At 46.7% G+C, this 15,930-nt stretch overlaps 1 protein-coding gene across 1 annotated transcript in view; it reads right to left on the reverse strand.

Moving 5' to 3' along the window:
* LOC135368727 (FYN-binding protein 1-like) overlaps window positions 1-15,930 on the reverse strand; it is a 152,432-nt gene that overhangs the window by 111,193 nt on the left and 25,309 nt on the right. Inside the window, exon 2 of the mRNA XM_064602201.1 lies at window positions 552-1,706. Within this exon, the coding sequence (XP_064458271.1) occupies window positions 552-1,706 (1,155 nt within the window). The remainder of the gene's footprint in view (window positions 1-551; window positions 1,707-15,930) is intronic.

The raw sequence follows: 15,930 nt of genomic DNA on the forward strand, positions 1-15,930 counted from the left end.
CAGACGAAAACTGAAGAGGCGTGGCCTTTCTCTGTCATCTTATTAGTCGTCAGTGTATCGTTCTCGCCACCTCTCGCCGACGTCGTGAAAGAGACCGGCATGGCAATTTTTTTGGCTCGACGTCTCTCCTCTTCCAACGCCGGAAATGCACGTCTATTTCCGCCACCCGCTCGCGACGTCGCGTCGGGCGTCGCCAAGTGAGAACTGGCCCTAAGGCGAACAGAAAGGCTCATCAGCCTTTTGTCAGAGGCCCATTTGTTTGAAAGTACCTAGGCTATAGGGCTTGCACATAAGGAACCCCGGATGTCGGACGTTGAGTTTTGTTGCAATTCCAAACAGCTGTGTAATGAACTAATCCGAGCAGGACATGTGGGACAGTGACCTTAAACAATGGTTGTTTCCTTATGCAAAGAAAAAGCTCATGAACAATTTCGCATTGATCATTCAGTACATATAATATAAAGCGTTTTCATAGAATATTGCTGCTTAGATTCCTTACTCTACGTGTTTCAAACCTTTTTTTTTCCTGACAAATCTATTATTCACGTCACCTGTGGAAGTGGTTCTGGTGAAACTTGATCATCAAGAACCAACGCAGCTTCCACTTTGGGCGGCACAGGGATGGATGCTTTTGCCTCTGCCACTTTCGCTTGTGTTGCCTCTGCCTTTTTTGGTTCTTCATGTTCTTTCCTTGCGACTTCCTCCTTGGGCTTGACCTCTTCAGTAATCTTGAATACTTCCTTCTTCACTTCTTCCTCTTCTTTTATTATCCCCTTCTCCTCTTTCTTCTTTTCTTCCTTCTTTTTCTTCATTTTCTTCTTCCTTCTACTCCTTGTTACTTTTATCGGCTGTTTCCCACTCCTCGCCTCATTTTCCTCTATCTGATCAATCACCATACTCCTCAGGTCGATTTTGCTGCAGATCAGATCTATGCCGTCCTCATCCAAGCGACACACTTCAAACTCTGGCTGCAACTCTTCCGATGACGAAGAGTCGGAGGGAGCAGGAACAGACGTCGCCGAAGGTACAGGAGCGATAATAATTAAAGGAGATGACGGGGGCACCTGCGGTGACTCCGAAGAGTTTGCACCCAGTAGAGAAGCAAAGAATCCGCAGATGCCAGAAGACCGCGATTTCGGTGGTTGTTGGACTGGGATTTCTAAGGCCAGTGGTGCCTGAAGTGTCGGAACAGGCGCAGCAGACTTCGTTTTCCGCCGCTTCTTAGAAGAGGACCTGTATCGCTTGAGTGCAAAAGTGCTGCCACGGTGGTTCTCCGTTCTATCGATGATGTTGCTCGGGAGCAAGCTAATCCGATTCGATTTTCGTGGTTTATCTCGCGCTCGATCCACTTCTTCTTCATCCACTTCCTCACTTTCCTCTATGTCGCGATTTCTCGGCGGTGACCGACTCCTGATGGTTCTGAGAATTTCAATTTCGTGGCACGTAGTTTTTCTGCGAGACGTGTCGTCATTGGAGGAACGTCTTCTGGAGCTACTTGCGCACGGCACATCGTTGGGTGTGTATTTCGCAGTGTCGGCGTTCACATCGCTGTCCGAGCTACTGCTGCCTCGAGTGACCTCAATACGAAGCGACTTACTTCGTGTATAGTCTTGTGGATGGTTTAAATGTGGAGGAGACAGCGTGGTGTGCGATGATGAATAGGGTGGTGGTGGTGATGGCATGGGGCGAGGTCCACTGCTCAGAGCCTGCGAAATGACAAGTGAGCCGCATGATGCATTGCAATTTAAGTGCCGCAAGCGAATCAATCGTTGCGTTCATGCTTCCATGGAAACTCGATGGAGCTAACATATTCAAATTAACGTAACTGTCGAAATCTACAGGCCTATCCATAACTCACAAACATGCACTGCGGTACAAACTGTAAGTGCACAGCCGAATATTCCTTCAGTTGACTTTCAACACTGGTATACGTTTCGAATGTTATGGTCCTTATATACTGTGGTACCCCTGATATCCTCAACAAGATGTTAGCTGCATGGTCAAGGAGACTAATGGCAAGGGACCTGTTGCAGTGAGAGAGAGAGTATACAGTAGGATACCCAGGAAAAAAGCCACGGACGATTACACCGCAGCCACATCTTGACGTTATCGTCACCGTTACCGTGGCACAGGTTGGCATTACCACCAACAGGGAAGAGTATGTTTCGTTGCTTTCAACTGCACATGTTGTAATGGTTAGCACTCTTTACCACTTTGTGCAACACCAGGCCTAACGCACAGTCGACCATACAGCTTGCGACATATTTATCTGGAATTGACACCTTGCAGCTTATCAAATCTGTAACCTACAGATGTTGCAAGAGTAGAAGACTAATAGACACGTACGACATGGTACCCAATATGTGTTCATGTCTTCAAACAAACAATCTTGCAACGCCTGAATATTCCAGGTCGGGTAAACAGCAAGCTGTCGATTTCATACAAACGAAATAAGACGACACTAGAAGTAAACAATAACGTAGATAAACATGGTCCTGTTCCTGCTACAGTTTGCAAGTACAGTGCGTCAAGTATGTCGTCACAGTACGAGGCTTATGTCCTGCACTGTGACTTATTATTATTTTGTCCGATAATATCTTCGGCAGAATGTGCGCACGGCCGAACATTCCATCTACAAAGACGACATTCTACGCTGACTACGCAGTTTTTTTTTTTTTTCTAAAAGAATGTGCATGAAAACAAAAACAAAAGCCTCCCTGTATACAGAATTGTTTGCACAGCGGTCATTTCTTCGAGTTCCGTTTCTCATTTTCTGACTACAGGATAATCGATATAATAATGTGTTCCAGAGATGAGGAAGTTACTCGTTAAAAGGAAGCAGTTACATTGCAAAAAAATGTAACCAAGTACTTTGGAAAAGTAAATAGTTACTTTCACATTATTTGTTACTTAATATAAACTTTTTGTTCTTGACATTTCTATAATTAATTCAGATCTTGGTCTCACAATGTGTGGTGCAAGGTTTTATAATAGTTTTGATATACGAAAACTATAGCAATGATTGATATGACGAAGGAAGCGTGGCATTTGATGATTTTGATCTCGTAATATGAGGTACTTCAACAATGCACAAAGCTGGCATTGAAGGTTGTTCCATGCACAGTCGCACCAAGTTTCAATCTTGCTTCACAGTGTCCGCTGTCACTATAAATACACGACTCGTCGCTATGACGAGCGACACCTGAGCCTCCTAATGTAGGGCCAAAATAGAATTCATAGCGCTCACGGCGCAACAACAAGGGAGCGTAGTCAGAGGCACTCTGAACGTACTGCCAGCGCTCAAGTGCTCTCGTCTCATTCGAGGGAAAGGGCGCGTCTTGTCATGTTTGTAGACCGGAATCCAACAGAATGAACTTTGAACATTATCGAAGTTACTTTGACAAAATTACCTAAAATAGGAACGTGTTCCTGAATAAGTTACTGGAGCTCAAAGGCAACGAGTTACATTAAAAGTTACGGGAAAAAGGTAGCTTAGTTACAGTGACGAGTTACCCCCAACAGTGGTATTTTCAGAGCATTAATGCCCATCACACTCGCTCTGTTCTTATCACAGGGCTAAAGCATCTACTGCTCACGGGGTTTCATGTGCATTAATCATAACAACTTGTAACACTCAAAAAGACTGTCTGTCTACAATAATTGTTACATCATCATCGGTGCCAGTAGGTAAGCCGTTATGTGCAGTCTGGTTCTTTGCACGGATCTTGACTTGCGTTCACAGCGAAGAGGGTAATAGAAGAGGAGAAAATGGGCACCTCGAATGCCAAAATTCAAGCGGGACTGACATGCTGATAACCCCCGCCACCGCCAGTGAGGCAGCGCACGAGAAATCACGTGCTTAGGGCGGCCAATAGCAACTCTGAGATCTCTGAAGTATGCGCTTGCTCGGGAGTGTGTTCGAGGGCTTGTATCTCGCTAAGTACGACACGTAGAAAAATAATTCTTTTTTTCTCAGTATTTCGGCGTGCAATATAGTGCGTCAGTGATGTAATGAACGGGTCCCAGCCCCTTAAGGCGGTGCATCAGAGCCGGCACTTCGTCGTCTACAATCGAGGGATGGCGCAGCGAGCGAAATGGTTCGCGCAGACACCGCTTCACAACATTTTGGCGCTTGCTTGGAAATACGGTACCGCTGATGTAACGTCTTCCTTTTGTGTTATTTTTGTTTTCTCTTGGCGCGCGACGGGTCAAGCGAAATCTTGTGCAAACATATGACCGCTCGTGCTCACCCATGCCAAGTCCAACACTGTAAACACGCATATCGCGCTCATCCAGACGGAACAATTAGTGGCGCGGCTTTTGAATGCGCACAGGCTGTCCAGCTGTCTCCTGAACTTCTTCGTCGATCTGTTGCTGTTCTGTGCTGTGTTGTTCTCGGGCGAAGGGTTAGTCACCAGTCGTTTCGTGTGATTTCTGCAATGCTTTCGCATATAATAAATGAAATTCCTCGTAACACACAAAAAAAGCTAGGTTGGACACGACGCGGTTGAAACACGTTGGTGTCGGCATGTTATAGCCTACCGACATTACGCGGAAATTGCGAAACGAAGCCGCAACCTGTTTTTGTTATTTTCTGTCACCCTGGGCTTACAAATTTCAGACCACGTTGTGGTGGTGCAAAACGCTTCATTTACTTGCACAGTCAGCGGAAATGAAATAAAACTGCAAAGAGGCTGCATAACGTTTCCCATATCCTTGGACATCAGTGGAGAAGGAGGAAAAATGTAAAAGAGAAGAAGAAAAGGGAAGAAAAGCAGGGTAGAGGAGAAAAATGTGTCTGCCTGGACCATACAGCTGATTGGAACGTAAAGTGCGAATGGAGGTTTCCAGTTTGGTCGTCTCTATAATTCGGGTCTGTTGTGCTCATCCTGGTCGTCACTAACCGCGGCCCCAGACTTCGCCCAAGCACAGATCAGCACGCCGCGAACTGGGTCTCTGATGTCCCATTCGTCTGGAAGTGACCTTCAGCTCGTGGTTCTGTCAGTCTGGATCTCGGAGTGAGAGCATTTCATAACAAATTGTCATTGTGAGTGTCATCTTGCCTATCCGCGCAGGAACTTCCAGAAATCCTCTCTAGCTTTCTTTTTCGTCCTCGTCGTGGCTGCCGACATCACGACCTTGTCTCGATTAGCAAAAACCGCACGGCACACTGATTACAATTGTTCTGGCCTGGCGTACGTCCTTCTGTAATCGGGAACTCTAATTCGCATGCTTCGAGGATAGCGAGGGTCAACAAGCTCTAGCAGGAGGTAGTCGTTATAAATTCGCGCAAGGTACGTACACCACCCTTTTCTCGTTCCGCAAGGCGTCGTCCAGTACCTACAACGAAGAGGCAGTACTGCCGGTTGGTTATACGTAACCTCTCCAAAAGTGCACTTCCACAGACCGCACTTCCTCAGTTCCGGTACGTGACTCTGTCCTGTACGCTTGCTACCGTCCGCCAGTTGGTCCTGATATTTCGCGAATGTTCCGGTCACTATACAAGGCATGTTCAGCGCAGCACAGAACTGAGCATGGGCTCAATATCGGGCTCCACTAGAGAGGACTCCCAAAACTACAGCGATGTTCACGTCCATATGATCTTGTCCGATGCTTGGTGGACGCTCAGTGTCAGCCACACCTAAAGTCTGTACATTTTGCACTGCAGTGTTAGTTCACTGCGCAATCCTTTTCTGCGTTCAGAAACGACTTTCATGTCCGCAAGTGCACAACAATGGGTGATGGTTTCCGAGCGCCTTTAAGCTACTGAACAGGTGCATTAGTGACAGACAGACGTAACTAAAGCCCACAATATTCACATGTAACTAAAGCCCAAAATACTGACATGTAACTAAATCACTTGTAGCGCGGCGCATTCTGCGTACTCTACCAAAAAAAGACGCCGTAAGCCGCTTTCTCCTTTCTTGTTTCCACCGGAGGCTCAGCGACTGCTCTATGGTGTCTTCCTGTAATGCGGCATGCTCCTCCTTTGAGAGCTCAATCAATTTTTTGTAGTCGATGCATGCCGTTGCGAAGGACGTTGGCTCCATGTTTGGTCTTTGCGCTTGTTCCCCATAGTCAGCAATTCGGCGCTCGGGCTACTTACACAGGGCTGGAAGGCTGGCCTTCTTGGCTTTGGTGTTGACACGGCGCTTGGCCCTTGCCTGTTCACGTGCATTACAACGTTTTTGAAGGCTCAAAGTGTACTTCCCTGGCTCTGTTTGACACATCTCCTTGTGCACACGATGATGCAAACCTTCACGTGAGTTCACTGATACGGCTGCGGCAAATGCACGTGTTTGGAAAGACCGCCGCTGACAGAAGTTGATCCGCTTTCCCCCAACAAACTTCGCGATAACAGAATTGAAGTGCTCGGCGGCGTTATTGTCAACATTCATCAACAAGCTGCGAGCATTGCCTGCAACACGACTTAGTGTGATCTCAGTGACTAAGTGACTCAGTGATCTCCAGTGTGATCTGAGTGCGCAACCCTGTTCTGCACTCATGAATTATTTCCATGTCTCAAACAGCCAGAAGCTTTCGTGCCTGTCCGCAATGGCTTTGCTTCAAATGTTTCCTTTTATACGTTAGCTGACTGGTGCTCCGAATTTTTTCTTGCATTCCTGTTTTTAATACACAATTTCCAACGAAGTGAGGCTAAACGCGATCGTCCCGGTGGCGTTATATGGGGGAATGACATGCCACGATCATGCCCTCCCCCGTCCCTCCCCCCCCCCCCGAGAAAATAAACATCGATGAATGAACAGCTCATGTATAGTATAGTCCGTTCACGTATTTGCGGCAGGGCTAAGCTGCGTGTGCTCGTGCTCCTGCGTCACAGTCAACGTCGGCCTCGTCGTCCACCTGCACGTGCAGCGGTATAGCATTTCCAGCGCTCAAATTGTTGTGTCTTGTGACGATACCCTCCATGGGAGATGGCAGCACTGCGCTGCCCATTCTGAAGCGGCATACTCCACGGATGACCATACCTGACAAAAACTCGTGTGCCGAGTCAACGGCTTAACATAGATGAAATCTTTTTGTTGGTATTGGTTCTTCATATGTTTTTCTAGTGCGTGATCGAGCCAGATTTTCGATTTTGGGCGGCTCTATTTTGTAAGCGGGCGGAATCTCGAAATATAGCTTTTCCCAAACCTTTCGACGACGATATAAAAATTTCTGAGTCTAAAACGCAAAATCTGCTTCGATCAGGCACTAGATATAAGCATCCTCTTCCATTTAAAAGCAGTTGCACGGAGATCAACCAAATTTTCGCGGCGCTACGGGAGTTGAAAAATGTATGGGGATTCCCATAGAGCGTCGGTGGTGATGCACCGCCTTAAAGATATGGTACAGTCTTATCAATTCGAGAGGACTCGTTCGCCATTTTGACGAAATGACACCTTACTGTGCCCTTGTTGGTCTTGGTAGCTTTGTTATGACATAGGGTGCGTTAAGCAGAAGCCGCCGGGCGCTTAACGCGACACATGCGTCATCGACGCACCCCGGAGTGTCAGACACCAAGGAGTTTTTCGCTTTCCCATTGCCATCTCATATGGGTGCACCGGAGCAGTCGACAAGCGCCTTACATTCCCGAGATCGAAGACCCCATAGTTGCTCCTTGAACTATTGTGTCACAATCCGATGTGTAACAATGGATGTGTTAACCGCTTACAAACTTGTCTACGAAGCAGGACATAGGCTCGCTCACTAATGGGTTCCCGCCCATTGCGGTGTCGAAGGCAATGAACTGGCGAACTGGAAACTACACGATGTGGTGACATGCATATATATAAAATTTTAGTCGACGGAGATTTGCTGTTTTTGTACAACCTTCATAGTACATTTCTTTTGCTTCACCTAGCACACGTGAAGAAAAGTTTTCATCTTCATCAAGATGACAGGTCATTGTTGGATCTATCTGCAGCATTATTGTTGCTGTAATCTTTTCACCAACAGAGACTACAAAAGGGCACAAATGGTAAAATATAACTTTCTTGTTAAATTCAAAAGGGAAAGACAAAACTGTTTATACTTATCTTCTTTATTTTGTTGCAGGTTTTACAACTCTATCAACTACGTCAAAACGTCACAGGGCAGGAAGTCCTACTTTCCTCAATCCTCGGACAATAAAAAAAGAAAGATATCATAGAGTTAATATAGGAAGACTCTAGAGAACGTACTTGGCGCGCCGTCAATGGGATTCTCCTATCCCCGAGCGTGACTGCCCGGGCGCAGCCATCCGTTGGTCATGGACAGTGTTAGTGGACGAATTTCAGCTCCCTAACTACAGCGGAGTTGCTCCGTTTGTTGCCAACACTGGCAGTCACGTGGGATGACAAACTGGGGAACGAGCCGATGGAGGCAACGGCGTCCACCGTAGGAAGCGAGACGGCGAGGCCAGCCGTGTAATTGCGTTGAGAACGCACGAATCTTCGGAATACATGCAGAATTGAGTAGTGCTATCTGAATCACAAGGTAAACGTTGCCATATCAAACGTGAACCATATTTTATCTATGAGATTACCTGCGACAGCGCCAACCCTTTGCTTTCCACCGGCACGGATGAAGATGTTTACCGCCTATGAGGTGTTGAAGTGGCGTTTGTATGCTTTGCGAGCGAAATCAATAAATCGTTACCCATCGTAACAAATGTAGGCATGTATTTCCGAAGGCAACAGAATTCCAAAAATGAATACACACAGTAAACCGCCATTTTCATGCTGCTCTGCAAACCAACGGGAACCGGAAATGGCAAAAACGAAACCACCCGCCATTCCATGCTCTGGTCTGTCGAGTTTCGTGATAATAAAGTGGTGAACGAACGGCAGCACACAAGCAAGTGATGTAGTTGCAAGATATTCACTGCTTATTTGCTTAACGAATACACATGAGATACGCACATAGTACGCGGAATTTAGATAGCAAGTGATGAATTTTGGGAAAGGAGCACGTCAAATTTAGCGGAATGAAGCAGCCAACGGAAGCCAACGCCTTCCATGACCAACGGATGGCAGCTCCCGTATGGTCACGCTCTTTTGAGCGAGTCCTACCCCCCTGCTCCTACATTATATTTCAATAAAATGTTACGATGCGTTTGTCATGTACACTGAAGCCAGTTTCAATTTGCAGGGCTGTTAAAGTACTTTCCAAAAGTACATCTCAATTACAGTAACAGAGAACTTACACAATAAATTATTTAGCCATTTTGGAGTATTATTGCCCACACTAATGCTGCATGGTTAACTTTGAACCCAGATCAAGGGTCGCAATACTTGAAGTCGGCCCTGAAGTCCTCCTTTAGAAATGTTAGTTGGTCATATGATAATGAATCAGTTGCAAGTACTCCTTTTAGCAAAACAGAGTTAATTAAGTGTTAAATCCCAATCTCGGTTCAAATATTAATTGGCATTTGGAAACCTGGTCAATAAGAAGTATATTAAAAGGTTATGACCACAGTTCAGCTGAATGACACTGATGAAAATTATCTTATTTACTCCTTATATATACAAGACATGAGTATAATCTACAAAAACAGCTATGCCCCCAGGTTACTTAACCCTCCAGGAACAAACTAATAATTACAATATGCTGTGACTCCAAAGAAAAAGCAATGACAAAAACTTGCAGCAAGCAAGAAATGAAAATTTGCTGACATCAATATACAGGGTGCCCACGCTAAGTGTGAACAGACATTTTAAAAATATATATAACACTTTTTCCAAGGTGAAATCAATTGCAATATAGCATATGCTAAAGGGCACTCCCTAGCAGGGCATTAGCAAAGTCCAAAGGCAATGTCTTAATTAACTTTCATCAATTACCTTTTTAATTATAAAAGCTACAAAGTTGTCCCAATGAGAACATCTCTTCCTTTCGGTCACCTGATATCGTAGCCGTTCTCAGAACAAAAATCCGTTCGATAGATCGCCCGCAAAAAATTCGTGAAGGAACGCCATTTTTTCTTTATTTTGTTCATTGGGCTTCTTAGAAGACGCGTCTTTCTTTCACCCCCAATGTGACAGGGAGAAAGAGCACACTATCGCCTCTCGCGTCCTGGAAAAAGATTAAAAGGAAACAGAAAATGCAACCCAAGATAAGGCCAGTTCCGATAGAGTCACCCGATACATTTGTTTTTGTTTTGTTTCCGCAAGTTAAAGCTCATCTTCGACGCATGAGGCGGCACTGTGCTCCTTCCGCCTCTCCCGTTGGGGATGAAGGAAATACGCGTCTTCTAAGAAGCGCAATGAACAAAATAAAGAAAAAAATGGCGTTCCTTCATGAATTTTTTGCAGGTGATCTATCAAACGGATTTTTGTTCTGAAAACGGCTGCGATATCAGGTGACCGAAAGGAACGGATGTTCTCATTGGGACAACTTTGTAGCTTTTATAATTAAAAAGTTAATTAATGGAAGTTAATTAAGACATTGCCTTTGGACTTTGCTAATGCCCTGCTAGGGAGTGCCCTTCAGCATATGCTATATTGCAATTGATTTCATCTTGGAAAAAGTGTTACATATATTTTTAAAAAATATGTTCACACTTAGCGTGGACACCCTGTATATGTTCAATGTCTATGATGTTCAATATGTCTCATGTTATCATGTTGAATATATGCATTTCTACAAGTCTGCACAGTGACGGGGAAGCGTCCCTAATAGCGTGCACGACGCAGACAAGAAGAACAATTTCTATTGTACTTCCTCAGAGCACCCCGTATCCCCCTTATGAATAGCCGACAGGTGATGTAACGGAATTTCCTGCACAAATAAGGGTTTTCCGTCCAGTTTGCCGTTGAAGTACTGCGTAAAGACCATATTGCGCGTCCGCGTATGTTGCCCCCCCCCCCCCCCCTGCTCTTCTTCAGTTTCTCGGATGTATGCAAAAGACACTTGCAGTACTTCGGTGTCCAGGCACAGTATTTCGAAATATTCGTTAGTTGTGATGCAATTGTCTGTCTGCTTTTCACACGCATTCTCTACCTCTCGGCAGCAAAAACACTGCTCCGTGGTATCCATCGGTTTGCATCTCCCACATGGAACACCTGCACGACTAAAAAACAGCGTCTGTTTCGGCTTACACAAGTGCTTCTCCCTGATACATGTAAATTTCACAAACCAGTCCGTGTTCACGGCGCGGTGAGCCACTGGTGAGGACGAATGTGACTCCGGTAAATCTTGGACGAGGAATCTTCTGCTGCGAAGAACACACTTTCCAGCACGCTATCGCACGAACAGAGGTTATGTGTGAGCGATAGTTCTCGAATGCGGAATTCCAGCGCACTCATGTTCAAGAGGTTCGACATTCTCTACGTAGAAAGGGGTCACAAATGCCCAATGCCATTTTCGTTTTCGCGCGCATATTACAGTTTGCATAATGCTCGTTATTGGAGCCCTACTAATCCGCACCTTCGCGAGTCGCCTCATCAATACAAATTGTCTTTGAACGTTTGGTGTGGTATTTTTGATGGAAGTCCCATTGGTGACGTCTTCCTTGAAGGGACCGTTGACTGCAGATCGATATGTGCGCGATATTCTTCAGGCCTTGATAGATGACTTCTGTGCCGATTTTCCGCTGGCAATATTTCGCCAAGTGTGGTTCCAACACGACGGTGCTCCTGCCCAGACCTCACGCCCAAGCTCGTGCATACCTCGATAGCGCCTTCAGGAACCAGTGGATTGAAAGGTACGCGACGGTGCCATGGATTGGCCATGGACATGCTATGACCGTGTGTACAGGGACGAAACGAGGACAGCAGACGCACTCAAGGCAAAAATCAGTGTGCCGTGAGACACCTGAAGGTGTATCAAAGGGGTTCTGAAACCATTTCCAAACTTTTGAAGAAATCACCTGGTACATATTGGTCTACGTGTACCGAACGTGCACATCAAAACGCTATGTCTCTGCGATGCTGAGTTACGAAGCTAATGCAATCCAAAGGTCGCGCGCGGAGCGAATGCCTCCATCGCTCTCATCAGCTCTTAACCTCCTCGACCGTTTCCGGAATGACGTCTCATGTTCGAGAAAGGAAGCACATCCCCCCCCCCCCCGTTTTCATTGCGACGTAAGCTGTTGTTCATAGCTTCCCTGAGACAGAAATGGTTGCTAGCCGTCAACAGAAAAGTTCAGTGTTGAGAGAGCAGTGTGTTCACGGCACTTCAAAGAGGCTGATTGTGTCCTAAACGTGTCAAGTGGAGGGCGGATTCTCTATGAATTTGTGGTGCCCTCAGTCTTCACATTCAAGCAGAAGCATGACAGAAGACCACCTAAGAAACACATAGTAGTGATACAGGACTGTACGTCGATACAAAGAGACAAAAATGTCACTTCGGCAACAACAACAAGAACAACTTGTTCTATAGGACACATTCTCGAACCTGCAGGGATTTCGGCAAATACAGAGAAACAGGCCATCAGGTCACCATCTTACCCATCTCAGGTCATTCTTTGGTATTATTGACGAGGTCAGGTAGACTTAGTACTGACATTAATTCCGGACAAAGTGAAGTGCTGCAAGTCGAAGGAAAGAATCAGCTGTAGAAGAAAGCACGCGGTAGTCAAATCACGGGGCAGGCAACTGATTGGTCCCTAGTCCGCCTCGGCGCTCTTCAGTACCTCCCCCCCCCCTTCTTAGAAACTGAGCGCGAAGCGGTCAGGTGTCGGTAGAGGTGCGTCTACACAAGTCCGGAGACCATTGGACACGTCGTGCGGACAATCGCGGTGGAGTTGGCCTGTCGAAAGCACGTTGTGCTTGCAGAAGTCCGGATATGGCAGGTGGACCGTATGGTGAAGATGAATCAACTTGGGCGTGCTTGACTCTGTCAAGCGATACGGTCTCTTCCCGGCCTTACATGCGAAGCTTCTAGTACTTTCGCTACCGGTCAAGAACAAGATAGGGACCGTCGTAGGGCTGTTGCGAAGGGTTGTGGTGCCATCATGAGGCATGAAGACATGAGGTAGAGAAGGCGAGATACATGAAGGGCAGAACGGGAAGGTGATATGCGGGGCGTAGGAGGTCTCACGCAGCGACGTTGCCGGAATAATATACCGGAAGGGGTTCTACGAGCACTTTACATGGGAGCGGAGGATTTCAGCGGTGTAACAATACGCCTCTGGACCTTATACTCCTGGCACGCTACACAACAACGCGACCATCTAGGGACGTCTGCGTTCGTTCTGGGCCAAATGAAGCGTTGCGTGATGCGCCTTAGATTGCGCGTACGCTGGGAGATGGGCCATGGCGTGTAGAAGGTTGAAGACCGGACGTCGGAACGGCTCGGGGACGTGTGCTCTCGGCGACCCAGTTGATGTGTCACGTACGTGCAAGTGCGCATTCATGCGCAGGGATACCTTTTCAAAACGTAAGGTTGGATTTTTTATGTCATTTTTTTAAGCGCCGAGTTCAGCGTCGCTAATTGAGCTTGTGCAAGCGTCTTATAGTCGACAGAGGAGGGTACCACTGCTGAACACATGTTGATCTCAATACGAGATAAGGCGTCCGCAACAGAGATGCCAGTACCGGCGACATGACACACGTTCGTAGTAAATTCCCTGATGTAGGCCAAGTAACGGGTAACGGGTAATTGCGTTACTTGTAATCAATTACTTTTTTCAGTAATTTGTAACGTAATCGATTACTTTTGGGGCCCAGTAATTTTTTGAGTAATTCAATTACAATTTTCAGTAATCAATTACCAAGTAATCGATTACTTGGAAACTAAAGATTCCACATTATTCGGGACGACGCACACACACATATATGGGATGATTCACCGCCGCGAGAAGACAAAACCAACTGCCCTCTGCAAGTTCGGTGCAAGGCAGCTGTCTTATATTTCTAGGACTTTTCCCGCAACAATTACGTACCCGAGGACCCCGAGGTCAATTGCCACAGTGTTCCACACGTGTAGTGTATTTTTGAGTCCACTGTCCTCTCCCCATTCATGTGTACTACCTATCCGTAACCCGCCCTGTATGCAGTAAGTTGGACTGTAGGTTGTACCGTGAACCTGATGAGTCATTTGTGGGAGTTCCAGTTGGGACTCTTTTCACAGAACTCTCAACCTCTCGACACATTTTTCACAGAACTCTCGACCCCGATAACCTAATGCCACTCTTGTGACCATGAGCCCCTGTCAGTCTTGTGCGGAATACTGTCGATATCACAACGATGTCGACGATCTGCAAGGACTTGTCGCCGTGGCCTCAGCTATCCGGCATGTTCAGAGCGCTGGAGCGAAAGAGATATCTTTTTGTGGATATCTTTTTTCTATATATTTTTTCTATCTTTTTTTATATCGTTTTCTCAGATATCGAAAGTCATTGGCAAAGTAACGCGTTACTTTTCAAGGCGTTACTTCATTACTTTTTCCGGCAAGTAATTTGTAACGGTAAAAAATTACTTTTTCGTACAAGGTAACGGTAACGATAATCAATTACTTTTTTTTTAGTAACGTGTACAAGTCTGGCGCTACCTGAACCGATGGCAAAAGTCAAAGGCTTGTGTTGCGTATAAATGACGAATTGTCGAGCTTCCAAGTGCTTCACTGCCGGGTGCGCTGCCAAGTGTCCTCGCTCAAAGGTGCTGTGCGCTGTTCTGGGGCTTTAACTTCCTGGAGAAGAACAAGAGGGAACACACTTGCCGTCACTGCTTAGCTAACGTAGCATGGCTACCGCGGCGTCGGACTCATCCACGACGAGACAGGTCCTGGCGCCGGGAATGGGGTGGGCGAGGAGCGCAGCATTCGGGGTAGCACGTTTCGCATGTCCGAAAGTATCGTCCGCATCTGGAGTCTATTGTAATGATGCAGAGAATCCTCCGGAATCCGTGCACCGCCGCTCACAAGGCACCTCTAGAGATTCACAAGCCAGAGAAACTCCCGCAACTTGCTGCGTGTGTAAGGAGGGGGGGGCAAGGAAAATCCTGAATGGCTTGCACCTTGCCAGGTAACGAACGAATGCCCCGTGCTCCTATGCGATGCCCCCAAAAGGTCAAGTGCATTAACCCTGAATTCGCACATAGCAGGACTGACAACAAGACCATGCTCGTGGAGACGCTGAAATAATTGTCGGAGATGATTTTCGTGTTGTTCAGGCGCGGAGCTGGCGACCAAGATGTCGTCGATGTAAGCAAAGCCGAAGTGCGGCCCTCGTATGACCTGGTCAATAAGCCACTCGAATGTCTGGGAGGCATTTCTGAGGCCGAATAACATGCAAGGTGCATGCATGAAAGGTGCTCTTATCGATGTCTTCGGTATGTCGCAGGATTCCACCGGAATCTGCTAACAAGCTTCTATCAGATCTAGTTTGGAAAATAGCGTCGCACCATGTAAATGAAAGGTGAAATCATGGATGTGGGAGATTAGGTATCTGTCAGAAACAGTGATGGCGTTGACAGCACGAATGATGGCCACATGGTCTCCAGACCCCCGGATCTGTTTTGGGAACCATGTGTAGAGCCGATGCCCAGGAGGTTGATGACTCTCGGATAATGTCGCGCTCAAGCGTATTGTCGAATTCTCTTCGTGCTATGGCCAGTCTTTCGGGTGGAAGCCTCCGCGGACGGGTATGCACCGGTGGCCCCTTCGTCTGGATATGATGTGTCACATTGGAAGCATTGGAGAGCCGGCGGTGTGAGGTCTTGTGATTTTCAGGAACTCGTATAGGAACGTGAGGTAACGGGAAACAGCTCTGGAGCGGGATGGTCGGACAAATTGAGTGGTATGTGATGCTATACCGTAGACGCTGAGAACGGTGCTGTTATCGACCAGTCAGCTACGGCTGATAATGACTCAAGAAATCCACACCGAAGGTAGCGTGGGAAACCTCGGCAACGATAAAAACCCAACAGAACTGCCGTCGCAGTCTTATGTTGATGTCAGAGAACGCTCACCAAAGTAGGCAATGTCTGAAGCGCTCACGGCCTGGAG

This window comes from Ornithodoros turicata, chromosome 1, assembly GCF_037126465.1.
Source record: "Ornithodoros turicata isolate Travis chromosome 1, ASM3712646v1, whole genome shotgun sequence".
Lineage (NCBI taxonomy): Eukaryota > Metazoa > Arthropoda > Arachnida > Ixodida > Argasidae > Ornithodoros > Ornithodoros turicata.